Source organism: Corythoichthys intestinalis, chromosome 21 (assembly GCF_030265065.1).
Source record: "Corythoichthys intestinalis isolate RoL2023-P3 chromosome 21, ASM3026506v1, whole genome shotgun sequence".
In the NCBI taxonomy this organism is placed as follows: domain Eukaryota; kingdom Metazoa; phylum Chordata; class Actinopteri; order Syngnathiformes; family Syngnathidae; genus Corythoichthys; species Corythoichthys intestinalis.
This window is the reverse complement of record NC_080415.1, coordinates 18,231,576-18,259,186: the sequence shown is the minus strand read 5'-3', so window position 1 is coordinate 18,259,186 and position 27,611 is coordinate 18,231,576. Positions and strand designations below refer to the sequence as shown.

Here is a 27,611-nt window from a genome sequence, read left to right as displayed (position 1 = left end):
GGACATCCCTAATTACGAAATCTTGCAATTTTACAACTTTATTCTCGTAATGTTGTGCTTTAATCTTGTAATATGACAAATCTTGTAATATTATGACTTTATTTCCGTATAGGCCTATTTTTTTTTTCTTTATGTGTCTAAATATTCTGGTGTAGTGGAGGACCAGGCGTGCCAAAATAACTACATAATGCTGTGTTTCTGTTATTAAAATGTAAAATATTTCAATTTGTATTTCCATGTTTATTGTCTGATTACGTGATCAGATTGAGGACATCTCTAATTACGAAATCTTGCAATTTTACAAGTTTATTCTCGTAATGTTATGCTTTAATCTTGTAATATGACAAATCTCGTAATATTACGACTTTATTTCCGTATAGGCCTGTTTTTTTTTTTTTCTTTGTGTCTAAATATTCTGTCATCGTGGAGGACCAGGCGTGCCAAAATAACTACATAATGCTGTGTTTCTGTTATTAAAATGTAAAATATTTCAATTTGTATTTCCATGTTTATTTAAACATTTCAACAGCTATTTTTTTTAAACATGTATTTCACTTTTTATTTGTAAAGACATTTCATATCCACTCAAACAAAAAAACATTTTATTGTTATTTAACATTAAAATCCACTCTTTAAAGCCAGTCTTAAACCACAAAAAAAAATTAACATTAGACTTTTATTTATTCCAACATTCACGAGCAAAAATGCACATTCATTCCAGTGCATCACTTTCATCCTCAAATGATATACTTATGAGCATGGCAGCAGTCTATTGGTTCTTTTATCTCATTTGTTGCCATTGACAGCAACAAATGGATTGGACGTCTATTGCCGTCAATGGCAGACAATTAACATTCTTTTAAGTACTGAATGTGCCCATGTGTAACAATAGGCTTGTCACAAATACACTGATCAATGCATATTACTACATATGGAACCTCTCCAATCAGATCAGATTCCACTTATTTGCACAGCTTGAGATTCACAGCATTGATTTCTGCCTTGTTCCATTAAAATCGAAACGACTGCACTTCATCATGAAGTCTTAAGCAGAGTAGACGTTCATCCTCTGCTGCTACCTGGCCTTTTTGCTCTCTGCGCTTGTCCAAGGGTTCAAAGGGGCCCTAATAAAGTCGTTAGTGATAACTCGGTTGTCGCCCAGCTTGCGCGTACAGCGCTGGACAACTCGTAGGATCTTGAGGAGCCTACGGTCCAGGGCGGCGAGGTGTGCTTCTGTTAGAATAGGCTGAAGGGTGTCTTTCAGCAGAGACTCCCTCATCACGTCACTCAGTCTAAACTCTGGTTGGGCCAACAGCTGGAGTCTCAGAAGGGTGGAGCGCTTTATCCTGTGAGAGGATATTGGACATTATCAAAAATGACCTTCATATAGATGAGTAGTATAGAAAATGGATGATTTGGTGGTACTTACATGCAACACTGAGATAATGGTGCAAGAATAGACATCTCATCTTGGCTGTGCTTCCCAAATCTATGATTACATGATGCCATTACACCATTTTTCTTAATATAGCTTTCATGCACAGATTATGATCTAATTTTTATTTAAATGTTTTCCTTACATTCATATAGGACAGAGGTCTCAAACATGTGGTCCAAGGCCAATTGAGGTCCAACACTTGACATCCAATTCTAAGTATTAAGGGTTGCCCGCACATATTTTGCAATGTGCAATAATCAAATGAATTAGTTGATTGAAGGATCTATTCAAGGTGAAAAAAATCTATTATTTGAATAGTAAAATAAATAAATAAATAAATTACCCCCCCCCCCCCAAAAAGCCATGAGTAATAAAAAAATATGAGCAATTCTAAATAAAGAAACCTTATGGTGCAGCTTTGCACAAGGTATCGACTCCCCAATTTTCATCGCTCTATGTTGAAAAAAAACTAAAAAAGACCTTTTTGAAGAATTCAAGGGGGCGATGGTGAGCCATTTTGTTACGGTTTTTCGGAAGGTCGCAAAATTATCGAACTTTATGCCAAGCCGCATGTATCTGCAAATTTTGGTGAGTTTTCGAGCAAATTAAGGCCAAAAAATAAATAAATAAATTCACATTTAAATAAATTATTAAATGTGTCATTAAAATGCTTCTATTTCAGTATTTATTTATTTCATTATGTATTTCAATATTTATTTTAATATTTCTTTATTTCAATTTTTATTTCTTTCAATTTGTATTGTTTCATTTTTTTCACTTTTTAATTATTTCATTTTATTTTCATTTATTTCATTTTGTATTTATTCATGAATTTGTATTTCAATTTATATTTATTCATTTCAATTTTCAGTGTTTTTCACTTTTTATTTATTTCAATTCATATTCATTCATTTAGTTCAATTTTTATTTCAAAAAAGCACTTATTTCCATTTTTATTTATTTATTCCAACATTTATTTATTTTTTTTCCGATATATATTTCAACATTTATTTCAAATTTTATTTATTTTTCCAACATTTATTTATTTATTTATTCCAATATATTGTTATTCAGTTTTTTTTTCTTCACTTTTTATTTATTTCGATTCATATTCATTCATTTAGTTCAATTTTTATTTCAAAAAAGCACTTATTTCCTTTTTTTTTTTAATTATTCCAACATTTATTTATTTACTCCAATATATATATATATATATATATATATTTCAACATTTATTTATTTCAAATTTTATTTATTTTTCCAATATATTGTTATTCAATTTTTATGTATTTATTTCATTATTTATTTATTTCAACATTTATGTTTTTCATTTTTTATTTATTTCATTCTTGCACTCTTGTTCTCCTTGTACCACATGAAATAATTTTATCCGTCATTGGCTCATCAAACTCGGTGCTGGGCGGGCGTGAACTAGGCGGGGTTTCAGTTGTACGAGTTAATCTATACACAATCAAGATAAAACTCCTTCCTTCCCAACATAGCAGCATGGCAGCGATTGCTGAGGTTCTGCATGAGCTCCCTCTCGCGATAAACCACTGTGTTTTGTAAACCACGTGCTAAGGTTCCGAATTCCCTGCGTCAAAGTGTTCTGCTAAGTCTAACATGTCCGTTATCTACAAAGCTCATAAAAATCCTTTGCATTACAAAAGGGCTCTCCCACCACTTGGTGCTTGGGCCCTCATAAAATAAAAAAATATTTTTAAAAAATGAATTAACCCTCCTGTATGCATTCCTTGTCCTTGTCTTCCTGAAACCCTAATTCAAGCAGTTTAACTGAACTCTAAACGCCAAATTTCATATTGCTTGAACCAACATCTTGTCCTTTGCCGCAACCGCCGCAATATATGTAAATACTCTCTAAAACAAAACACGGTGGTGGGTCATTTTGACCTGAGGACAACGCGAGGGTTAAAAATATTGTAATAACCTAAGAAAATAAGGAGAATGAAAACATAAATTCAAATAAATGTAACCTGCGTGTATTTTGCTCGAAGAATTTTATATATTTTTTTGTTTTGTGACCTCACCTAGCTTAAGTCTTTTGCCTCCATTGACGCTAATCAATGTCCAGTCCATTTTGACTGGGAGGGGCTAAAAGTTGAAATGGATTGGACGCCTATTGCCGTCACTAGGTGTTTATCAAAATCAATTTCCCTCTTTTCTTACTACCACAACACATACTGTGACCTGGGCTGGCAGTGAAAGAGTTAAGCTAATGAAAACCTTAGAATGGATGTCTATGTAGTGACCACTTTCCTTGAAAGGGTTGATTTAAACAATGATATATATATTTTTTTCATTTATTTATTTATTTATTTTTGCTCTTACCCTCTGGCATTGTCCAAGTGGAGAAGAAATCCTTCATCGCCAAATTTGGTGAAAATCTCATAGTGATGTCGGTCCATGTTGCCTGCCAAAAGAAACAAATGCCATGGATCAAAATAGTTGTTGCTCTAAATTTCTCTTAGAACAATAACATACCCATAAGAAAGTCAAATATAGACATGTCAATGATGTTGAGGAGCCGGTTGCCGGAATTGTAAGGATAAAGCTTCTTCACAGTGTCACAGTAGGATGGATTCACCTGCCACCTTTTTTCAGAAAAATGACAACAAATGTTCCAGAAATTTTTCAGCCGTGTTGCTGGATGAAATGGAGGATTCCTACTCTTGCTTTCCAGTGAAGGTGTACGAGCGGGTCCAAGGGTTGGGGATGGAGATGCGGGGGGCGATGCTGAGGCCGGGCAGGTAGGCTGAGAGGGAACCCTCAAGTAGATCAGGGTTCCCGCACACGGCGTATTCTGTCTTACACATATAAAGGCACTTGGCGAAAAAACAAGTGTTGTTAGCTGTTTGGAGAGAGAGAAAAAAGATAATATAGACATTTGTTATTGTTCGAATGCTGCATAATGTTGAAAGTTCATAACGAATATTCTCTATTTTTTGATCAAACATTTTTATATGTATTTTATTTTTTGTTACATTATTATCATTTAAAAAGGGAAAACTGGAAATATTCGCATTTTCATTTTTTAAAGGTTTAAATTAGATGTTTATTCATATATATATATTTTTTAATCCAAAACAAAAAAGGGATTTAAAAAAAAAAAGTTTATTTCTGCAATTTCATTTGTTGATATTATTTTCAAATTTACCGAATACGTTCATATTTCTCTACTTAAGCAATCAGACCTACAACTTCAGTAATTCTGTTTGAACATTCTGATCAATTTTACATATTTACAATGACAACCTTTGCTTCAGGTTGTGTGGTTAGCAGTTTGACGTATTTTTATAGAGTACTGCATGCAAGGGCGTAGGCTTGCATAGGGACGGTAGGGACATAACACAACCAACTTTTCAGGATGCTCAAATCATCCTCACCAACTTTTAAGCAACCTTATTTGCATTATATAAGTGAATTACAGTACTTTCATTATGTTCAGACTTACTGATGTGCCAGTCCATTTTTTTTCACTCAAACGCACGTTTGATTGGTTGATGACTTGAACCCCTCCTCCCCCCCAAACACACGCATTCACAGCCCGACTGAAATACAACATGCCGCCTCCCCCGCCCCCTTCAAAGATGAGGGATATTAGAAGTTTTTTTCCCACCAGCAGCAGCCGAAGTAAGTCATGTAAAAAGAAGTCAATGTTGTGGAGGTGGGGAACACACCACTAATTTTGCTACTGCTACAGTGCTTCAAGTCAATTTTACTCACTTAGATTTCTTGAAATCAGAGTTAGCTGAAAATAAGCTTAACAGACTTATTTTAAGCAAAACGTTTGTATATTTAATCTTAAAAGAAAAACTTGTTTGTCAGCAATGTTCTTAATTCAAGAATACTGTTCAAAACATTATTTGAAATATTTTTTTTATTGATTTAGGCGAAAAATGGCCAACTTTTAGATGAATGGGCTCAATACGAACAAATAGTAATATTTACTTATAGTAAGTGGAAGAATCTGACACATTAATCTGTTAACTAGCCTTTAACACTCTAAATAAATAAATAAATAAATAAATAATAAAAAAGATGGGAGAAAATTGTTTCGCTAGATTTAACAAAAAATATCAGATTAAGACATTACAAATTTACAGTGTAAAGGTTAGTATAGGACAATACAGATTTATTTTGCATTGATTATTTAGCCTATCAATGAATTAGGTTCATATTGGTGAGAAATGCAGCCCTGACCCCCATTCACCAAATATGTTTGGTCTAATTAATGTCCCGTCCCCAGCAAAATGTGGACATGCAGGTTATGCTGTTATATTGTCCCTACCATTGTATTAAGACCAAACCTACACCCTTGACTGTATGTGTTCTATTTTTTCTTCCTGAAAGACTATTTGACATTCGGTTTTCTCCGTCTTGCTTGCTATTTATTATTATCCACTAGATGGCGTTAATTGACCAATGAATAATCCAGCATAGTCGAAGAAGTCAACCAAGCCAAACTAAACAAGTGGTTGTCAACTACATAAAAAAAAATGGGGGAAAAAATGAACGTAATGGATTTGTAGACCCTCAGAAGTACTAAACTTGTCTCTACTTGTCTCTCTGTGTGTTTCTATTACCAGGTGAGGTGAAGAAAACAGCCCGTAGGTCGTCATTTCGGGTAACTTGGAGCACTTCACCAGTCAGGTTGAGAAACCTGCCAACAACCGGTGGAACTCGGCGGAAGTCCAAGATCCTAACACAAAAATGTCACATCCACAAAAAAAAAAGTCTGTTTATGCGTAAGTTAACCTTATTATTATTTTTATTTACTTTTTGAATCGCCACTGAATGTGAATGTGTTTTTCACTCGAAAGTTACGAGGCATGTCCCGGTATGATAACCCTAAGCCAAAATTTCACGGTATCACAGTATTGCAATCACTGCTCTAAAATGTGTTACTTTGAGATATCTTGGTTTAAAAAACAAACAAACTTTTTTTCCCAGGATGATTATTTTTCAAAACATTAGCAAATTGGAACATAAGTATAATGTTAGGTTAAAATAGATTAAAAAAAAAAATATATATATATATATATATATATATATTAAAATTCAAATAAATGCAGTCCTTTAGTTGAGCCAAAACCCACAGTCACAGCTCAACATTTTTAGCATCAGAACAAAAATAACTGAATTATTTTCCATAAAAAGCACATGTGTATGACTTGTATCATGTTTACAATATACACACACTTTCCTTCTCAACACAGACAGTTGCCAATAAGAAAAAAAAACATGTTTTACCACCGCACGCACTAAACAGTAGAGGCGTGCGAAATTTCCTATTCTTAGATTATTCGCGATTCAGTCGCTGAAGATTCGAGAACGATTCACAATCATCCAAATTCCGATTACTGAAATATGCCAAATAAAGCAGAACTAAAACACAGTCAACGCGATCTTCAGGACGCAATGAGGAACAGACCGACAACTTTTGCCGCTAGATTTAAAAAAAAAAAAAAAAACCTGACTCCAGCCGCTTCAAACAATACCCACGTTGCTACAAACTACATCCACATAACGCTACAGTAGATATCACATGTATGTATCTAGAATTTGATGTGAAATGATGGACTCGGCGGCGTTAGCACATGTATAAAGAACTAGATGCGAAATGACAGACTTGCCGGTGTTAGTAAACAGCCGCCATCTTAAAGCAGTAGACTTCTCTGAAAGGCTGTTGTAGCGAAGCTTCCGAGCGAACCTAATTAACTATTTATCTAAAATACTCCTAAATCGGCAAAATCTTGACTTGAATCTATCATTAAATGATGAAACAGTTTTCAAACTTTCACATGTCGAAGGGAAATTATGGAATAACGGGAGCAATTTTAACAACTTTAATGGTTGATTCACAAAATTCTATTAATTGAATGTAGTTTAAAGCTGCTGATACAGAATGGGGACTTGAAAATTTTATTTACTGTTTTGGACTGTTAACTTGATAGAGAAATAGTAGTTTATTCAAGTCTAAGAGGATTTTTGTGGGTGCATCAATAATCGAATTGTAGCCTCCGAATCGTAATCGAATTGTTAGGTGCCCCAAGATTCCCACCTCTACTAAACAGGCTTGAGTTAACTCTCGTAGCTGGTGGGAAACATTATTGACAGTATTAACTAACCTTCAATACTGTATAAATGGGAAATCATATTGGAGGTATTGCTTCCTCGGCAGCCACTCTCTGCAAACATGTTTTACATGTCGGTTGGCCCTCCCCCTGTAAGACGCGGCCTTCAGTAACTTTTCTTTAGCTGAAGTATTCCCATACCAGCGATTTAGTTTTCTTCGATGGGGGGAAAAAGTTCAGGAGTTTCACCTCCTTCAGGCATCGTGTAGCACAGCTGACTCACTGACACTGAGCAACAACAGGTGGGGGAGTGTTGAGACTTACAGCTGCAAGGGAGGGATTTCTCCCTGCATTTTTGGGACATAAAAAATAGCTAATACCTTCGGGATGGTATGACAGGAATTTTTTTGCGGTTTTGAAACCTTGACGCTTTCATACCACGGTATACCTTGAAACCAGTAATCGTCACTCCACACTCGAAACACTAATGTACATCCCTTTCCAATATCCGATAAGATATTTCTCAATAACTGATTTAGTAAGTAATCATACTTTCTAATCAGTATCATGTTTTGACACATTTACACAAATTTAGACTAATTTGTTACCAACATAAAAATCTTGCATTCATTTAATCATTTCATCCTTACGAGGCTCACAGGGGTGCTGGAGCTTATCCCAGCTACCTGCTGTCAGAAGGCAAGGTTCACCCTGAAGTGTTTATCAGCCCATTGCAGCAAAAAAATCTTACATTGTTGATCTTACCCGATTAAAAAAAAAATACTAGCAAAAACCAAAAAGTTATATATTTTTGTATAGAGTAACTAATTGATGCTCCAATATTCTCTCTGAAAGAACGTTCACATTCCTGAGCCACATTTTTAATCATAGATCAAACAATTTGAGTGTTTCCTTGAGGAATTTGAGAGAATTTGTCCGTGTTAAAAGACTTTAGGCAGGACTGAAAATTATATAAAAATATGAATGTGTCTCGATTTTTTAAAAAGAGTTGTTTGCAAAATAATAACGTGGGTGAATTTATATTCAGTAATTGTTAAGAAAAATAAATAAATAAACATTTTGCAACATTTTGTTGTCGTCTGGTGGTGAATTCTATGTTTTAATGATACTTTCGAGTCTGCATGACTATACTTAAAGTTAATCACCCTGCCTCAGCTACTTTGCAGTCAAGGTTAGTAAGTATGTGTATTTCTGAATTATTGTTTACCTGACGTTTTGAAATTATAGGTTTGTTTTTCTGTATTGCCATTTCACCACTTTGATACATGTAGTCAATTTTTTCCCCGGAACAATTATGTCTAGAAGTCACTGACATTTTAGTGTCTCACTTGGCTGACTTGCCACTGGGAGGAATGAAAGGTTTTCTATGTCTGCTATGTAATTTTAAATTTAGTATTGCAGTCTGTACCTGTCCAAGTGAAAAGCAGCAATCTCTGCATTGTGTCTCTGGACATCGACGAAGTAGAAGAAATCTTCTGGAGTTTCCTCGTCCCTCCGCTGCCTGACATGCCAACACAAAAGTATTATTTATAAGTGTGCTTATGAAGATGGTGACTCAAGCTCATCAGATGTGAGCTCACCTCATTGGCTTGAACATGGCCTTGCCAAAATTCTGCAATTTCAGTGCCAGTTTCAGGTGGTGTCCGCTGGGCTTCACCACTAGACAGAGAAAGAAAATCTTACCTGAAAAGATCTTACAAATGGCTTACTTTATGGAAACCCGCAAAATATGATTAGTGTAAACATTTGCTATCTGTAAGCTGAGCTGGAGCTAGAGGATATTTGTGAAATGAGAGCGAGACTGCGTCTATTTGACGAGTGGGAACTAAAGGGAACTGTCAGTTAGTTGGTTGTATTTTGTCCCATTAGGCATTAATAATTAACTTAAGCACTGCATGGAATCCTTTTTAGTATTTAAAAAGAGGCTGAGCTTTAAATAAGTGTTGTTGAAGACCATCATCACTAGATTTTCATACTTTTAAATCATTTATTTTATATGCTTTATTTAGTTAGAAAATTCCATGCTTCTATTCGGAGTGGTTTGTTCCAGTTTCATTCTGTTATTTGACAAACACTTTGTACTAGAGATTTCCCGATCGGGTCCGATCACGTCATTTTCAAAGTATCGAAATCGGCAAAAAAATATCGGCCATGGCTTTTTTTAAATATATATATATTTTTTAATTAAATCGTTTTCTAATTGTATTTAACGTTACAGACATACTATGTTACACTCATCCAGAGTCTTTAGTTTAGGCTTAAGGTAGGGTTATCAAATTTATCCCAATAACGGCGGTAATAAGTTTTTTTTTACATGTATCATGTTAAAAAATTTAATGCAATTAATGTATGTGTTGCACGACCCACTCACGCATTATCGCACTCAATCTGTTATGACGCCATTTTACCTATATAGAGAGATAAAAGGCTGCATAAAATAAGTGGAGTGAATTTTGGCAGCCTTTGAAGGCTTATTTTAAATGGCTAAAGCCTTACAATTCTTTTCCCCACAATTAGATTTATCATGGGAAGCAATGTGGGGAATAAAGGTCGCATATGATCTTTTTCTTAACACCTTATTTTACTACCCAACGCAGAGAAGATATATGAATTGCTAGCACTACGCACAGTCATGGTTCCACTTCCCATCATGGTTCCTCTTCCCATCATGCATTGGGACATGGCTGCAGTATCATTTACTGAAAGCTCAACAAATACACTAGATGGCAATATTTAGTCACAATATACAAAGTCACAAGTCTTTCTATTCGTGGATCCCTCTCACAGAAAGAATGTTAATAATTTAAATGCCATCTTGAGGATTTATTGTCATAATAAACAAATACAGTACATATGTACTGTATGTTGAATGTATATATTCCTCCGAGTTTTATTCATTTTTTTCTTAATGGTTTGCCAAAATGTATAAGATCGGGAAAAATTATCGGGAATGATTGGAATTGAATCGGAAGCAAAAAAAAGCAATCGGATCGGAAAATATCGGGATCGGCAGATACACAAACTAAAACGATCGGGATCGGATCGGAAGCAAAAAAACATGATCGGAACAACCCTACTTTGTACGTATAGGTTTACAGTCTGTGTGCTTAAAGAACAGCGTAAATGAAATACATGTAGTCCCCGGGTTACGACGTAGCTGACTTACGTGATTTTGACTTTACGAAATTACGACGCCAGTGTCTTTCGCCATTTTGTTGCCACTCGTTTTTTTTATTTTTTTATTTATTTTTTTTTAATAATGTTGCCTTTTGTTTTGTGATGCATAGTTTTGTTTTGGTGCAGCATAGAGCAGGTAGTACTTCCGCACGTGAGTAAGAGCACATGTACACACGAAGAAGAACGCACGTGCACACACGAGGAAAAGCGCGTTTACTCCCACGAAGAAGTCGCGCACCCGAGTAAGAGAAAGAACAGGAAAATTACAGCTGCAAGCCTGCGCGCACTTTTGTTGCTTGTGAAGCAACCACAGAGGCAACACCTGTATTTTCAGTGGTATGAAAAAGTATCTGAACCTTTTGGAATTTCTGCATAAAATCACCATCAAATGTAATCTAATCTTTGTCATAATCACACAGATGTAAAAACTGTCTGCTTTACTAAAACCACCCAAACGTTTATAGGTTTTCATATTTTAATGAGGATAGCGGGCAAACAATGAAAGAAGGGAGAACAAATAAGTAAGTGAACCCTCTGCCTAACCTAAGGAGACTTAAAAAGCAATTGAAACCAATTGTTAACAAACAATTTAAGTCAGGTGTGTGCCCAATCACTGATGAGTGGTTTACCCCGGGCCGGACTTTGGACATGTCTGGCCTAAGGAGACTTAAAAAGCAATTGAAACCAATTTTTAACAAACAATTTAAGTCAGGTGTGTGCCCAATCACAAAGCTGCCCTGCCCACTATAAAACACACACCTGGTAAGAATTGTCTTGATGAGAAGCATTGTCTTATGTGCATTATGGCTCGATCAAAAGAGCTGTCTGAAGACCTGGGATCAAGGATTGTTGATTTGTATAAAGCTGGGAAAGGATACAAAACCATCTCTAAAAGTCTGGATGTTCATCAATCGACAGTCAGAGAAGTTGTCTACAAATGGAGAGAATTTGGCACTGTTGCTTCTCACCCAAGGAATGGCCGTCCACCAAAGATGACGCCAAGAGCGCAGAACACTCAGAGAGGTAAAAAAAGAACCCCAGAGTGTCTGCTAAAGACTGACAGAATCAACTATATGTAAAACTATGGCCAAGAATAGTGTTCATGGGAGGACTCCACGGAGGAAGCCACTGCTGTCTAAAAAAAAACATTGATGCGCATTTAATGGTCACAAAAGGCACTTGGACACTCCACAGAGGTTTTGGCAAAATATTTTTTGGACTGATTAAACCAAAGTTGAATTGTTTGGGAGTAACACATAACGTCATGTGTGGAAGAAAAATGGAACAGCTCACCAACATGGACACCTCATCCCCACCGTGAAGCATGGTGGAGGGTGCATCATGATTTGGGGCTGTTTTTGTACCTCATGGCCTGGACAACTGGCAATCATTAATGGCAGAATGGATGTAAAAGTTTATCAGGATGTTTCGCAGGAAAACCTTTAGGCTGTCTGTCAGAGAGTTGAAGCTAAAAAGAGGATGGATGCTCCAACAAGGCAATGATCCAAAACACAGAAGTTTTCAACTTCAGAATTGTTTCAGAAGAACAAAATACACATTCTGGAGTGGCCAAGTCAAAGTCCAGACTTGAACCCCATTGAGATGCTGTGGCATGACCTAAAGGCAGCGATTCATGCCAGACATCCCAGGAATCTCACTGAACTGCAGTAGTTTTTTTTTAGAGAAGAATGGCCCAAAATTAGTCGTAATCGATGTGTCAGGCTGATCTGCAGCTACAGGAAGCGTCTGATTGAAGCTGACAAAAGAGGGTCCACAAAATATTAAATGAGATGGTTCACTTACTTAAATTTTCCACTTCTGTCATTGTTTGCATATTATCCTCAATACAATATAAAAACCAATAAATGTCTGGGTCAATTTAGTTAAAGTAGACAGTTTTTTTCTTCTGTGTGATTTTGACAAAAATCCGATCACATTTGATGGTGATTTTATGCAGAAATGTAAGAAATTCTAAAAGGTTCAGATACTTTTTCATACCATTGTAATACTTTTTTTTTTACTGTTTATTGTGCGTTTTCAATTGTGGTGGAATACTTGGGGCGAGTTTGTGTTTGTTTTGATGATGTGCGTACGCTAACTGATACATGCTAATCATTTGTGTGGATTGTTATTGCTGTTTAAGCAGCTAGTTATAAACACAAATTTGAATTGCTGTTATTGATGATGATACTGACTTAATTTAATTTTTATTTTAGTGTCATTCTGCAAGTGTCGATGTCATGAGCAGCTGAATAAAGTCAGCAAACATAATTTCGTAGCTTAGCTCGCTGTCTAGCTAGGACGTAGCTCCAACATATTGGCGAGGACAGTACAATGACGTATTTTGGATAGCTATATTGAGATGTAGCGCGTATTCAGGGATATTTAAAGGGTTAATTCTTAAAAAAACTTAGGCGGAAACTCGGGTTACGTCGCAAGCGTACGAACGGAACTCGTTCGTAACCTGGTGACTACCTGTATAAATCTTTTCAAGCTAATACAAATATATTGTATTATTTCCTATTTTAATGGTCTAAAACAAAAATACACAGTAAACTTAATAAAAAGTCAAATACAAAGTGGTGCCTTGAGATCCAAAATTCAAATAGTATCTCAAATATTTGTTAATGCTAACATAAATTTAATAGAATGTGATAAATTCGACAATTTATAAATAAGGTTTTTGCTTCAATTAGAATATCATTGTGCTGCTCCCTATTGTGTGCGTGCCATCCACATGGGGGCGGTATAATGCAGACATAGAGACATTCAAAGAAGAGTTTCAAATCAAAATCAGAAAGCTTCTTTAATATTAGTTATTTTTCACAAACAATAAACAACATACACTTGTAACAATTACTACATTGGGTTACAGAGGTTTCTGTAAATTTAAAGGTGAACTGACCTTACCTTGGCTGCAGTCACATGCTCCTTTCAAAGCCTTCTCATCTTGAGTGTAATCTGGAAGAATTGACAGTGTTACAACAACAGCTACATTAATATATGTAAGTACTGTACTGTTCTGTCAAGAGAATTTGAGAATGTTGTCCATCTATTACCTGCGTTGACCACAGTCATGTCGCGCATGTCCAGGAGCAGCTGTGCAATAGCCGGGTCACGGCGGGAGTATAGAGCGTAGCGACTTATTCCCATGTGGAATTTGAGCCAGTTGGCGTCAGCGTCGAAGGCCATTTTGTGGTCAGTCACTGTGATGTTGGAGGCGGCCACTGCTTCGTTGTATAACTTCATGTGTCTGGACAATAGTTACAAGTTGAACATACAAAAAGAGAGGAAAAAAAACAAGCTTTTTTTTTTTTTTTTTTTTAACCAAGGGACTTCATCTTTATGTTATTTTTATTCAACAAAAGTATGAGCCAGCTCATACTACATACGAGGAACTACTCAAAATTAATACAATAAAATAATTCTTTTTCCTAAATGTTACTTTTTTAGTTTGTTTGACGAAAATTACCTAATTATTTAGGAAAATCACCTAATTATTTAATAAGATAAACATTTATAAACTATTTTAAATACCCGTATTTTTCTGACTATAAGTTGCACCTGAGTATAAGTCGCGCCAGACATAAAATGCCCAATAAAGAGGAAAAAAAAACATATAAATCACACTGGAGTATAAGTCGGATTTTTGGGGGAAATTTACTTGATAAAATCCAGCACATAGAACAGATATTTCATCTTGAAAGGCAATTTAAAATAAAAATACAATGTAGAAGAAGTTACTGATTAAGTGTACAGTATGATAATTAGAGCTGGGAATCTTTGGGCACCTAACTATTCGATTACGATTACGATTCAGAGGCTCCGATTCGGTTATAAAACGATTATTGATGCACCCCCCCCTCCTTTTTTTTTTTTTAATTAAATGTTTTGTACATTAGTTCCAAAATTGTTCAAAAATCCTCTCAGGCTAAACTAAACTACTATTTCAGTCTCAAGTTAACATATAGCAGTAAACAAATATACAAAAATAACAGTAAATAAAAAACTCCAGTCCCCATTCTGTAACAGCAGCTTTAAACTACATTCAATTAATTTAATGTTGTGAATCAACTGTTAAAGTTGTTAAAACTGCTCCCGTTATTCCATAACTTCCCTTTTGTCTACTTTCGACATGTGAAAGTTTAAAAACTATTTTAAAGATAGATTCAAGTCAATATTTTACCGATTTAGGAGTATTTTAGATAAAAAGTTAATTAGGTTTGCTTGGAAGGTTCGCTACAACAGCCTTGCAGGGAAGTGTACTGCTTTAAGATGGCGGTCGTTTACTAACGGTCGCATCTAGCTTTTTGTAGATGTGCTGTTCACGCTACCGAATCTATAATGCATCTAGTCCTATATAAATGATGTCTACCATTACATTATGTGGATGACGTACTTTTGTAGCAGCTTTTTGGCAGCAGTCAGGTATGTTGTTGTGTTTTTTTATCTCGTGGCATGAGTTGAGCTAGAGCCGTGAGTTGAGCATTGGCATTACCCGAGGGGCCGGGTAATGAGAAGCATGATGTTTAGCTACTCTCGCTCCGTTCTGTCCCGAAGACCGCGCGGCGCGCTGAGTGTGTTGTACTTCCGCTTTACTTGGCATATTTCAATAATCGGAATTTGGATGTTTGTGAATCGTTCTCGAATCTTCCACGGCCGAATCGTGAATAATCTAAGAATCGGAAATTTTGCACACCTCTAATGATAATGTTACATGATGCATGAACAGCAAAATGGGAACGTGGGCGGTATGTTAACGTAACATAACTATTAAGAGTTATTCAGATAACTATAGCATGAAGAACATACTAAAAAGTGTACCAAACCATCAGTGTCACTCCAAAACACCACAATAACATATGAAATGATATAATAATGTGTTAATAATTTCACACATAAGTCGCTACTGAGTATAAGTTGCACCCCCAGCCAAACTATGAAAAAAAAACTGCGACTTATAGTCCGAAAAATACGGTAATAAACAATGAATTCCCATCAGATGGCATTTCATTATTTTATGAATTTAGTAATAATTGAATAAGAATTATTATTTATGTTAATGTTTCATATGATTTTTGTTTTCTATTCATTTAAATAATGAATTCTAAGTACTACATATCTCAAATAAATAGATACTGATAAATTTTTGAAAGTAATGTAACACTATTAATAAAATCAAATTAAAATTTATTTATATACAGTAGCTCTTTGCAAAAACCTCAGAGGATCTCAGAGTGCTCTACAACAAATCAAAATACACAGTACCTGATAAATAAAAGGCAGGAAAGTACTACAGGTAGTCCCAGGGTTACGAACGAGTTCTGTTCCTACGCTGGTGACGTAACCCGAATTCCCGCGTACCTACCAAGCGTACCTAGCAAGGGTGGATCAGTTGATACAAATCCCTTTTGTATGCAGAGAAGGGTCATCTGACCCTAATCAGCATTTCTTTTGTGAGCATTGAGGCCCTCTTTAGTCATTCCAATTCACACTCCCAAAACCACAAGGTTGGATTGCTCCAATTAGTATCTTGAGTGTTTGCAGGGCAGGGGTGCCTTTGCTTTGTCGGACAGTGGACCGCTCAGGCAGGCAATAGGGTGGACAACATTTTTACATATTCCAAAAGCTGCAGTTTGCCTAGAGTACAAGCGACGGTGTAATAAAAAACAAAACATTTTTTATGTGGTGACACATGACACTTCTCCCTTTTCTCGGGGCTAGGTGTTGGAGGTTGCCATTATTCCTTCTGCGCCTTCTTTGCACCCACATAAGAGTGAGCCAATTCCTTTGCAAGACCCACCAAGAAGTCCACCCGTCTCTCTTGCTGTCCAGTGCATGCCTGATACAACACATTGGCATTCAGTGCTGCCATGTCAGTCATGTTGTAGAACACGGTGACTAGCCATCTCCGTGTTCCTCCGTGTTTTACAAAGCAAAGGGGAACCTGCATTTGCAAATATTCAAAATGCTAACTGCAGATATCCAGAGTGAAACCCCCCCTTCACAACTAGGCAGCGACTCCACAGGAGTGTGTAGGGCGGTTCTCTGCTTGATTGCTTGTTTGAGTGGTCTGTTGTTTGACAAAGCCAAGTAGTCAGTTTGTGTCAAAGTGGTCATTTAACGCCTTTCTGAAAACCTCCTGGTCTTTCAATGTTTAAAATTCAAAATAACTATCCAAAAATATTGTATTTTGTTTAATGAAGGAGGATACACTGCCCTCTGGTGGCAGCGTTGGGTCTGGCTGAACTATCGCCTCGTATGACTGAGGAGCGACTGGTCTGACATGGATAAACAGCTGCGCTTTGGTTTGGCCCACATCAGGCTGTAAGTTGTTTCAGCTAATATATTTTTGTGTATGCATTTGTAATCAAGTTTTGTGCTACAGTTTGTGGTGTTATGTGTGAGTGATTTGCTATTAGAATTGTAAATACGTTAGCACTCGTAGCATTTAAGCTAGCTGACTTTTAGTTTACTGAGGCAAATTTGGCTAATTTAACCCCTTCAGACCCGCATTATTTCTGCTAGGCAAAAAAAAAAAAATCTGTGCTGATTTTTTACTCAAACACCAGAACAAAGTGCAATTTTTGGGTCGGGGATAGTTTGTGCTTTTATTGGTTATTTTTTAATGTTAATGTCTTATTAATGACAAATGTGCACTTTACATTATCGTTTTTGAAGTTGGGTTTGGTCAGCCATTTTCAAAGAGCCAAAAAAAAAAGCAAAGATGGTTTTCCAAACCTCGTGATTTGATTAAGATGGGTAAAGTTTCATCCAATCATTTCCCAGAAGTGGCAATTGCAACTAAATTCAGTGTATTTATTGGTTTAGAAACGCCAACGCTTCATGTCCTTCAGCAGCATGCTTCGGTCTGAAAGGGTTAATCTACTAAATTTACATATTAATCAGACTACATGGACGTTTGAATGCCTATCGTTTCAAGTGTTTTATTGTTACAATATGTGTCGTTTTGAGCATAAGAGCACATATGTGTGTTACAAGATTACAAATTGTCAAAGTGAAGGAAGTAAAAAGCTTCAAAAAGCACAATTTCCTTGTTTGCTGTCTGTTAAACTGAAGAATTTCACTTTTAGTGAGGACAGAACATGTCATATTAATAAAGTAAAGTAAAAAATAAGATACTGTGAGGTACAATAAGGTACTGTTTATGCGACTAAAAGAAAAACGACTGGAGACAAAATGGCGGACAAGATTGGCATCGTGCAGCTAAAATCACGAAGTAGAGTACGTCGTAACCTGGGGACTGCCTGCATACAAATAATTATGAGGGGAAAAAAGCATTGCGCTAAGTGATTACAACAAATAAAACAATTAAACAGATAACATCAGAATACTGTACATTGAAACCCTAAAGAAAAATACATAAAAATACTAAAAATATCATATGATTTTTCATTTTTCATTTGATTGTATAGAATTGTTTGTAAAATTAAACTTACATTCATACAATTGAAAAAATGTTTTATTTTTCTGATGTTTTTATACAAAACAGTTTATTATACTGTCTTTACACACTACAGTAAACATAGGCGGAGTTTGACTTTTGGGTTAGGGGGGCACAACATGTTGATGACCCCGAAATGCAGTGTCAGTAATAGAATTAACTTACAAGAATATTTATAATAATAAGTTGACAATGAGCGTTTTTTTGTTTCCCATCATTCTTGAGGGGAATTCCAAATCAGGCTGGTTTGGCAATACTTTTTGCCAAGATCGTCATCCATTGAATATGATACGCCCGCCGGTGTCGTGCCAATGTAGTTACCCCAGTCAACAATTGAAGCAACTTTTTTGATTGATGTAATGTTGATTTGTGTTTGGGCCGCATTTTGGTTCCGACATTTTTGTCTTTATTATTCAATCAAAAAATAAGTTGCTTCAAAAAATGTATTTTCAAAAAGAAAAAACACTTCAATCAAAAAAATAAAAATTTCAATCAAAGAAAAAGTTTTTGAATGCAAAAAAATATTTGAGATTAAGGAATTTGCATTTGAACACTTGATTGTTCATTGAAAATTTTTCTTTGATTGAAGCAATGCTTTTTGTGTTTGGGACATATTATGGGTAAGACATTTGTTTCTAAATCATTTAATCCCAAAAAAAGTTGCTTCAATCAAAAAAATATTTTCAATCAAAGAAAAAAAATCATTTGAAAAATAAAATTGCCCTCCTCTAATTTTTTTTTTGTTTTTATTGGTAATTTGTATGCAGAGCAAATGACCGTCTAAGTTCCTAGTCACATTATCTGTTCGAAAATCATTTTGACCCATTATAAATTTATATATTTTTTTATTCATTCATTTTTGTTGTAGTTTTATTGCTTTACAACTTATATAGGTAAGTCATTTACATGCAATGACACTTTTCGGCCACCGGGGGGGGGGGCCTGCCCCACCTTAAAATCCGCTTATGACAGTAAATGGCAGAAGGTACAATTGCCATGTGCACCTGTTACTATATGGAGGACCAAAGCTGCCAAAATTCAAAATAAAAATAAAAATAAATCAATCAATAAAAAGCAAAATAAAAACGAAAATAAATACAAAAATAAGAAATATGATACAAAAATTAAATATAAATACAAAAATAAATGTGGAAATAAGTAGCTAATTAAATAAAAGTAGAAATAAAAATGAATATTTATAAAAAAAAAAAAAGAAATTACATTAAAAATGTAAGAATAAATACAAAAATAAATGTGGAAATAAATACAAAAATAAATATATTGATTGAAATAAATGTCAATCAATAAATAAAAACGCTTTGCCTTATATTGACTTATTTCATTGTCAGCGCCAACTTGCAAGTGGAAATGTAATTCAAATGAGGAGGCGTTCCTAAGGGTGCCATGGGTTGAACTATTCGCTTATTGGTTGATCGACATTCGATTTCTGAAATCTACTAGCCATGCCTGCCACAGACGACAGAACGTGGGTCTGAAAGTCAGGGAAATAGCCGACCTAGTAGTCCTACTTGGTGAGAAGTGGGGGAATATGCATTATCCACCGTCGAATGTCAAAGCATGGTATAAGGTGAGTTTGTATGACAGTGGCATATTTTAAAATGAAAACTTGGTTATTCGTATGGCATGCTGCACTCTCTATATATCTGACTGCTACTGGTATCAAAGCTATTTGAAACTGCTCCAGTGTAGCTTAGCAGAAGTTACAACTAAGTTCTCATGAAAGCAAACGATATTCCTGCTCACCATAACATTGTTTTTAGAGTCTCTGGCTTGAATAATTCCACTGACATCGCAACGTTGGATGCTGGGTGATTACAGGGATCCCAGGATCTCATCCAAATTCTGGGTTCAGAATGATGCAAGGACATCTCTGGTTCCGACGTACAAAGGTTCAGAGTAAGTGAATGTCATTAATAATTTGACTTGGACTATAGTTCCATTCATTCAAATGAAGTTTTGTGTTTAAAAAAAAAAAAAAAAAACAAGCCGAATCATGACTTTGCCATCAGGGTTAAACCATTTTGTTATTTCAAGTCCTGCTTAAACACTAGAAATGACTTCTTCAGCTTTTATGCAATGCAACTTCTTAAATTGCAACTTGTTTTCCTGTTTTTTCATGGAGTGTGCAAGAATCCATGACACGTCTGGATCCACCGGGAATTGTCCGCACACTACAACTACAAACTGTTCGCCGTAGAAGATATTCTGTGCCAGCCCCCAGCAGTCAAAGGCATAGCTATGGCAACCATAAAGTCATAAATTAAGGCTCTGTATTGGGGGACTCGGAAGGAAGTACAAAAATAAATTAAGACCATATTTTTTTCACCCATTTTGGAAAGATGAACCCATATACAGTATATTATAGACCATTTTAAATGTATTTTAAATATTTCATGCTTTTATTTTTTATTACGTGCTAGGAATCTAATTCATTTTGATTTGGAATGCTTTCGCTGCCAGCCTCTCCCAGTCAAAATGGATTGGGTGTAAAGCGCTGTCAATGGCAGCCAATAAGTTAAATGTTGATGTTTATGGCTTGCAAAAATAAGAAACCCTAAAATTTAATGTCTCAGAATTAAGAAAAAAAAAATTCTGGGCCCTGCAACATATTGTCTGTTATTGCAGAAATGTTGGTATAGTTTTTAGTTGCCACTTCTGGGAGATGATTGGATGAAATTTTACCCATCAAAATCAAATTATGAGGTTTGGCACGCCCTCTTTGCTTGTTGGCTCTTTGAAAATGGCTTAACAAGTTCAACTTCAAAAGGGATAATGTAAAGTGCACATTTCTAATCAAAAACATAACATTAAAAAAAAACAATAAAAGCATGAAATATCCCTGACCAAAAAAGTTAAATAAAATTATATAAATACGAACACTTTCACAGTCTAGGGCTAGGCACATACAGATGAGGCTAATCAATAACTAATTTGCCATATATGATGTGTGCATGTTTAGTTATATTTTAGGACTAGTTGGTTCAACTTTAAATTACATATTTGGAGTTTTATGTGATGGTCCACATGGTCATCACCCCCATGTCGGTGTCAGTCCCTGAAGTGCAGCTGCGACAGGCCTCGACTCCTGAAGAAATTCAGCAGATGTCAGAATTTTCTAATGTATTGAATGTCTACAGCGAGACAATCCATCCTGCGTCAAATATTTACACTTGTTTTAAATGACTGCATAGCATGTTGGTTGTGGTTGATGTGACAGTACCTCAGTAATGTGAAGAAATAATAAAGGCAATGATTGTTTTTCTGCAAAGTAATATTTTATTGATGACCAGTGTAATACAATACAAATTATAAACAGGCAATTGATGTACAAAAAAGGACTTCAGCACAACTAACTCGTTCATCAAAAAAATGTCCACTGGACACCAACATGAGCCACTTAAGGTCAGTAACTTTTTCTCCTAATACTGGCCAACTGCTCACCATCAGCATTCCCTAAAATGTAAATTCATTGTGTCTTCGGGGAGCTTTAGGGGGAAAAAAAAGCACGTAGATAAGTGAGGACGAGAGATGTCTTGTTGTTGAGGAACGACACCCCAACCTTCCTCGGAAGTATCTAGAAGAAAATAGATGACAACGGCAAAATGGTATAACAGATTAGCTACGAAAGCATTAAACGAGACACCAGCCGGTGCAAACAGTCTCCCGGAGCACCACACGAACTTGACTGTGTGAATTTTGCTTCACTAAATTGCGCTAACGCTAAACTATTCCTTGTGAGTTTAATGTTGTTAGCAGCTTTATCCATGTCCCGCCTTGCCTCCCCTTCCTGAGACCCAATGCGAGGTATTAGCTTATGGAAAATTATATAGATTCAACATACCTCAACTGGACTTAAGTAAAAAGTTTTTAAAAAACACACACCAAATTACCAATTTAATACGTACTTGTCCTCATCCAACCGATTGCCAGCCTTCCGTAGCCGCTTGGACTCCGGACTCCGACCTTCTCGTCTCGTCCCATTATTTTACGAAGCAAGCAAGCAAAAGCAGAAGGAAGGCAGACATTACTTCGTCGATCGAGAGGATCACTTAAATGGCATGTCGATCGACCAATGGGTGAATAGTTCAACACATGTAGTACCGCCCCCTCATTTGAATAACATTTCCACTTGCAAGTTGGCGCTGACAATGAAATAAGTAAATATAAGGCAAAGCGTTTTTATTGATTGATTGACATTTATTTGCATCAATATATTTATTTTTGTATTTATTTCCACATTTATTTTTGTATATATATTCATTTTTATTTCTACTTTTATTTAATTAGCTACTTATTTCCACATTTATTTTTGTATTTATATTTAATTTTTGTATCATATTTCTTATTTTAGTATTTATTTTCGTTTTTATTTTGCTTTTTATTGATTGATTTATTTTTATTTTTATTTTGAATTTTGGCAGCTTTGGTCCTCCATATTACTACTCATACATAGAACAGAGCATTCTGTTAAACTAACCAGAACCAGACTAGGTACAACATTATCATGTTAGTATAATATATTCTGATACATTAACTGTATCTTTGCAGTGCAATTTGTCTTTTGTAAAATATGTCCCTTGGCTTAATAACGGTTTCAGTAACACTTTTCTCTCATACTAGAAAAGTTGATGTACTGTCGGGCCACCACATCAGCAATGATGATATTCTGTAGTGTAGCATCAAATTGATTTTGAAGCAGTCATTCCAAGGCAATGTAACTACATATTGTTGCTTCAAATGGTAGTAGAGAAGAGGAAATAGCAATAAAGTAAAGCTCGAGTGCTCATAATTCTTCTCCCTTTCCACTTCAAGAATCCAAAAATCTCTCAATCTTGCTGAACGAGCAGACACGAGTCAAGACAGCTTCGTCCTGCGCAGATGAAGGCTGGCATCACTTTGTTTTTTTTGTCAAAACGCTGTACCTTCAAGTGAGCCAGACTTGGGATATGACAATAACATGCTTGTAGTGTGGACTCGGATGATGCGTGTTTTAATCAAGTGTTGTCTTAATCACTTCTCCCTAAAGCAAACACTCATGATTATCAGTGTGATTTTACATCAGTGAGTGTGCATCTGTTATCATGTGTTGATGCAAAGGAGTATTTTTGTAAGCGGTGGGTTGAATGACCGTAAAATCAGTGACTCTGCCCCTTGACCACAACCAGGCCCTCTTTTTACATGCTTTCACCATGAGAGGATGAATACAGTATGTTCTTACTTGCTTCACGTGTGGCAAGGATTCTTCAGTAAACAACCTCAAAATAACTGACAGACATGGAGCATAAACCACGAGATTGTGTAAATGTGTGCCACATGCTTTGGACCAGGTCTGTCACCTTGAATCATCTGGATCTCACGCAATGATAAATGCTGCTTCTCTGCGGGCGTGTCCCTGAATTGGAAAAGTTTATAAAACGCAACTTTTTTTCCCCTCTGTTTTTGAACCTTGTGGTTTTAATAACTAAACCTCTAATTACAAATAAATAAATAAACAGAGAACATTTCAATTCATCCCAATTTGGGTGAATTCAGTTACCGCCTACTTGCGTGACTGTTACATTATCCAATAACACTCCAAGGTTGGAGGATGCCAAGTGTAGCTAGCGCATTATCGTACGCACATTTAGCTTTGTTCCTCGACTAGCATTCCTTGTCCTATGCTACGTTTGTTTAACTTTTTCTCACAAGGAGACACTTGGTGCCATTGAAGGACATTTTTTCCACGATATCCACACCGTCACTGCCAGTCGACGTTTAATCTGGCTGAGAGCGACTTCGCTCGGCTTCGTCGCCGCTAAGACTCGGCCCACTCACCTCCTCTCGATCGATTTCACTTGTTGCACAAGAAAACTGCTAATCTTATACAGTGGGGCAAATAAGTATTTAGTCAACCACTAAAAGTTCTCCCACTTGAAAATATTACAGAGGCCTGTAATTGTCAACACGGGTAAACCTCAACCATGAGAGACAGAATGTGGGGAAAAAAAACAACCAAAATCACATTGTTTGATTTTTAAAGAATTTATTTGCAAATCATGGTGGAAAATAAGTATTTGGTCAATACCAAAAGTTAAGGTCAATACTTTGTTATGTACCCTTTGTTGGAAATAATGGAGGCCAAACGTTTTCTGTAACTCTTCACAAGCTTTTCACACACTGTTGCTGGTATTTTGGCCCGTTCCTCCATGCAGATCTCCTCTAGAGCAGTGATGTTTTGGGGCTGTCGTTGGGCAACACGGACTTTCAACTCCCTCCACAGATTTTCTATGGGGTTGAGATCTGGAGACTGGCTAGGCCACTCCAGGACCTTGAAATGCTTCTTACGAAGCCTCTCCTTTGTTGCCCTGGCTGTGTGTTTGGGATCATTGTCATGCTGAAAGATCCAGCCACGTCTCATCTTCAATGCCCTTGCTGATGGAAATAGATTTTCACTCAAAATCTCTCAATACATGGCCACATTCATTCTTTCCTTTACACAGATCAGTCGTCCTGGTCTCTTTGCAGGAAAAACAGCCCCAAAGCACGGTGCTTCCACCCCCATGCTTCACAGTGGGTATGGTGTTCTTCGGATGCAATTCAGTATTCTTTCTCCTCCAAACACAAGAACCTGTGTTTCTACCAAAAAGTTCTATTTTGGTTTCATCTGACCATAACACATTCTCCCAGTCCTCATCTGGATCATCCAAATGCTCTCTAGCGAACCGCAGACGGGCCTGGACGTGTACTGGCTTCAGCAGCGGGACACGTCTGGCAGTGCAGGATTTGAGTCCCTGGCGGCGCATTGTGTTACTGATAATAGCCTTGTTACTGTAGTCCCAGCTCTCTGTAGGTCATTCACGAGGTCCCCCGTGTGGTTCTGGGATTTTTGCTCACCGTTCTTGTTATCATTTTGACGCCACGGGGTGAGATCTTGCATGGAACCCCAGATCGAGAGAGATTATCAGTGGTCTTGTATGTCTTTCATTTTCTAATAATTGCTTCCACAGTTGATTTCTTTACACCAAGCGTTTTACCTATTGGAGATTCAGTCTTCCCAGCCTGGTGCAGGTCTACAATTTTGTCTCTGGAGTCCTTCGACAGCTCTTTGGTCTTGGCCATAGTGGAGTTTGGCGTGTGACTGACTGTGGTTGTGGACAGGTGTCATTTACACCGATAATTAGTTAAAACAGGTACCATTAATACAGGTAACGAGTGGAGCCTCGTTAGACCTTGTTAGAAGAAGTTAGACCTCTTTGACAGCCAGAAATCTCGCTTGTTTGTAGGTGACCAAATACTTATTTTCTACTCTAATTTGGAAAAAAATTCTTTAAAAATCAAACAATGTGATTTTCTGTTTTTTTTTTTTTTTCCCACATTCTGTCTCTCATGGTTGAGGTTTACCCATGTTGACAATTACAGGCCCCTCTTTTCAAGTAGGAGAACTTGCACAATTGGTTGTTGACTAAATACTTATTTGCCCCACTGTACATAATATCATGAATGGATCAAAAGTCCTTGAATCAAATCGTGACATGCTTTATAGTATCGGCATGTATTGTTGTCGTTAAAGGTCGATACAGTATCGAATCCTCATGAAAATGGCTGACCTACACCCCTAACCTACAAGTGAATTTTTTTCTGAATTGTTATATTTTGGTGGTGCGACTTCTAGTCATATGTGCACTACAGTGTGGAATTTACAGTATATCAATTGTACGGTATCTTTGTTAACAGCTGTTAATAACCAAGTCATCTTGGTGGTCTTGGACCAATTTTAACTCATTGGTTGCCATTGACTGTAATAGAACTTTGCTTCAAATGGATTGGACGTCTATCGCCATCAATAGCACTAAAACAGTAAAGCCATAACTGACCTTTCCCATCGTGACACCTTCTTCCTGTTGTAGTCCATCAACTGGTCCACCTGTAGCAGCCTCTCCTCTGGTACCAATGTTGGGGAATGAATATTATATAAAGGATGGGTGAACAGCCTGTTCAGCTTGGAGCCCCCATCGTTAAATCCAGAAGGCTCCACATCCTGAAGCAGTAAAGAAGTCCAGTTGGAGAACTGATCAGAATGGCTGAAGTTGTTCTGGCGGCACGTGCAGAAGTGTCCCGATCTTTCTCCTGCGCTCCGCAGTTTTGGCAGGAGGATAAAGTAGAGGTCAGCGGAGAAGATGGCGATGATGGTTACGGCCAAGAGGAATCGGTCTTTTCTCATTATTGAAGAGAAAGCAGGAAAAATAAGTTGACTAGAGGGGGTTTCCCTGGGGTAAGCGAGGCATTACCGCATGGCTACTCAGAAGAACTGAGTGAGTGTGTCAGCAAGAGTTGCTGACAGTTGGGCTGCGTCCTGAGAAGTGCTGCACTGTGTGTGAGGGAGGGAGACACAGTGAGTGCATCAGAGAGAGGGAGAGAGAGAGAGAGAGGAAGGGGTGGAGTTGCTTAAGTGCAGGTATGTAAACACACCGGTTATGGGTGTTCTAGAACTGGGTGCATAAAACTCATCACAGCAAGTAGATGTGGAGGTTTGAATGAAAGGTCCGTATTTGGCTTTCAGTTTATTTGGCAATTCCGTTAATGAAATTTCTATGGTTCTTGTCTTTCTTTAGATATATTCTGAACTGTGAAGCAAACATGCAAACCAACTGTAGACTAGGCTGGATTTGGCAGTTTTCTAAAATTACCGTATTGGCCCGAATATGAGACGGTGTTTTTTGCATTGAAATAAGAATGAAAAAGGGGGTTGTCTTATATTTGCGGTCTAGACGTCATACCCATTCACGACGCTAGATGGCGCCAGATATCATTGAAGCAATGTTCTGTCATGACAGATCTCAGCTACGCTCCCCTTTCACGACGCTAGATGGCGCCAGATATCATTGAAGCGATGTTCTGTCATGACAGATCTCAGCTACTCTCAAGTTTAACCAGTTTGCATTATTTTATGGCAATGTTTTTCCTTATTCATATTTGTTTCAATACTACAGTTACAGTTAGACTTAACTTTGATGGTTAATGCAGTTATTGCAATTTGTTGTTGTATCACAATAGATTGGTTTATTTACATTTAAAAAACCAGAAGCCATTCATTTACGAATGTGAGTGCACTTTAGTTTACATATTTAAATTTTCAGATTTGAATGAGGCAAAATAACATGCTTTTTCTCTCAAATATATTGTTATACTCATTTTTTTTCGGATGCAGTGTAATTATTTTCTGTATAGAAATTAATTTGGTGTTCAAAAAGTCTTTTTTCAAACTTGAGTCTTGAAAAAGAGGGGGTCGTCTTATAATCAGGGCCGTCTTATATTCGGGCCAATACAGTACTAAGCCCTGAAATTGAAAATTGTCATTGTTCGCAATTTTTCATTTTTGAAAGAAGAAATCTAGAAAAAAGTCTTCTTTGACAAG

At 36.6% G+C, this 27,611-nt stretch overlaps 1 protein-coding gene and 1 long non-coding RNA gene across 2 annotated transcripts; one reads left to right on the top strand and one right to left on the bottom strand.

Moving 5' to 3' along the window:
• Positions 1-580: 580 nt before the first annotated feature.
• On the bottom strand, positions 581-26,569 carry fam20a (FAM20A golgi associated secretory pathway pseudokinase). Its single transcript, XM_057825669.1, has 11 exons — positions 26,071-26,569; positions 13,791-13,984; positions 13,642-13,692; positions 9,135-9,213; positions 8,963-9,055; positions 6,043-6,158; positions 4,127-4,307; positions 3,941-4,050; positions 3,788-3,869; positions 1,430-1,489; positions 581-1,346 (listed from the first exon to the last, which is right to left on the bottom strand). Exons 1-11 carry the CDS (start codon positions 26,415-26,417, stop codon positions 1,076-1,078), a joined length of 1,584 nt encoding a protein of 527 aa, XP_057681652.1. The 5' UTR covers positions 26,418-26,569; the 3' UTR covers positions 581-1,075.
• LOC130909339 (uncharacterized) lies at positions 19,540-21,485 on the top strand. Its single transcript, XR_009061732.1, has 3 exons — positions 19,540-19,784; positions 19,978-20,113; positions 20,340-21,485. It is a non-coding gene; the product is annotated as an uncharacterized LOC130909339 (long non-coding RNA).
• Positions 26,570-27,611: the final 1,042 nt, after the last annotated feature.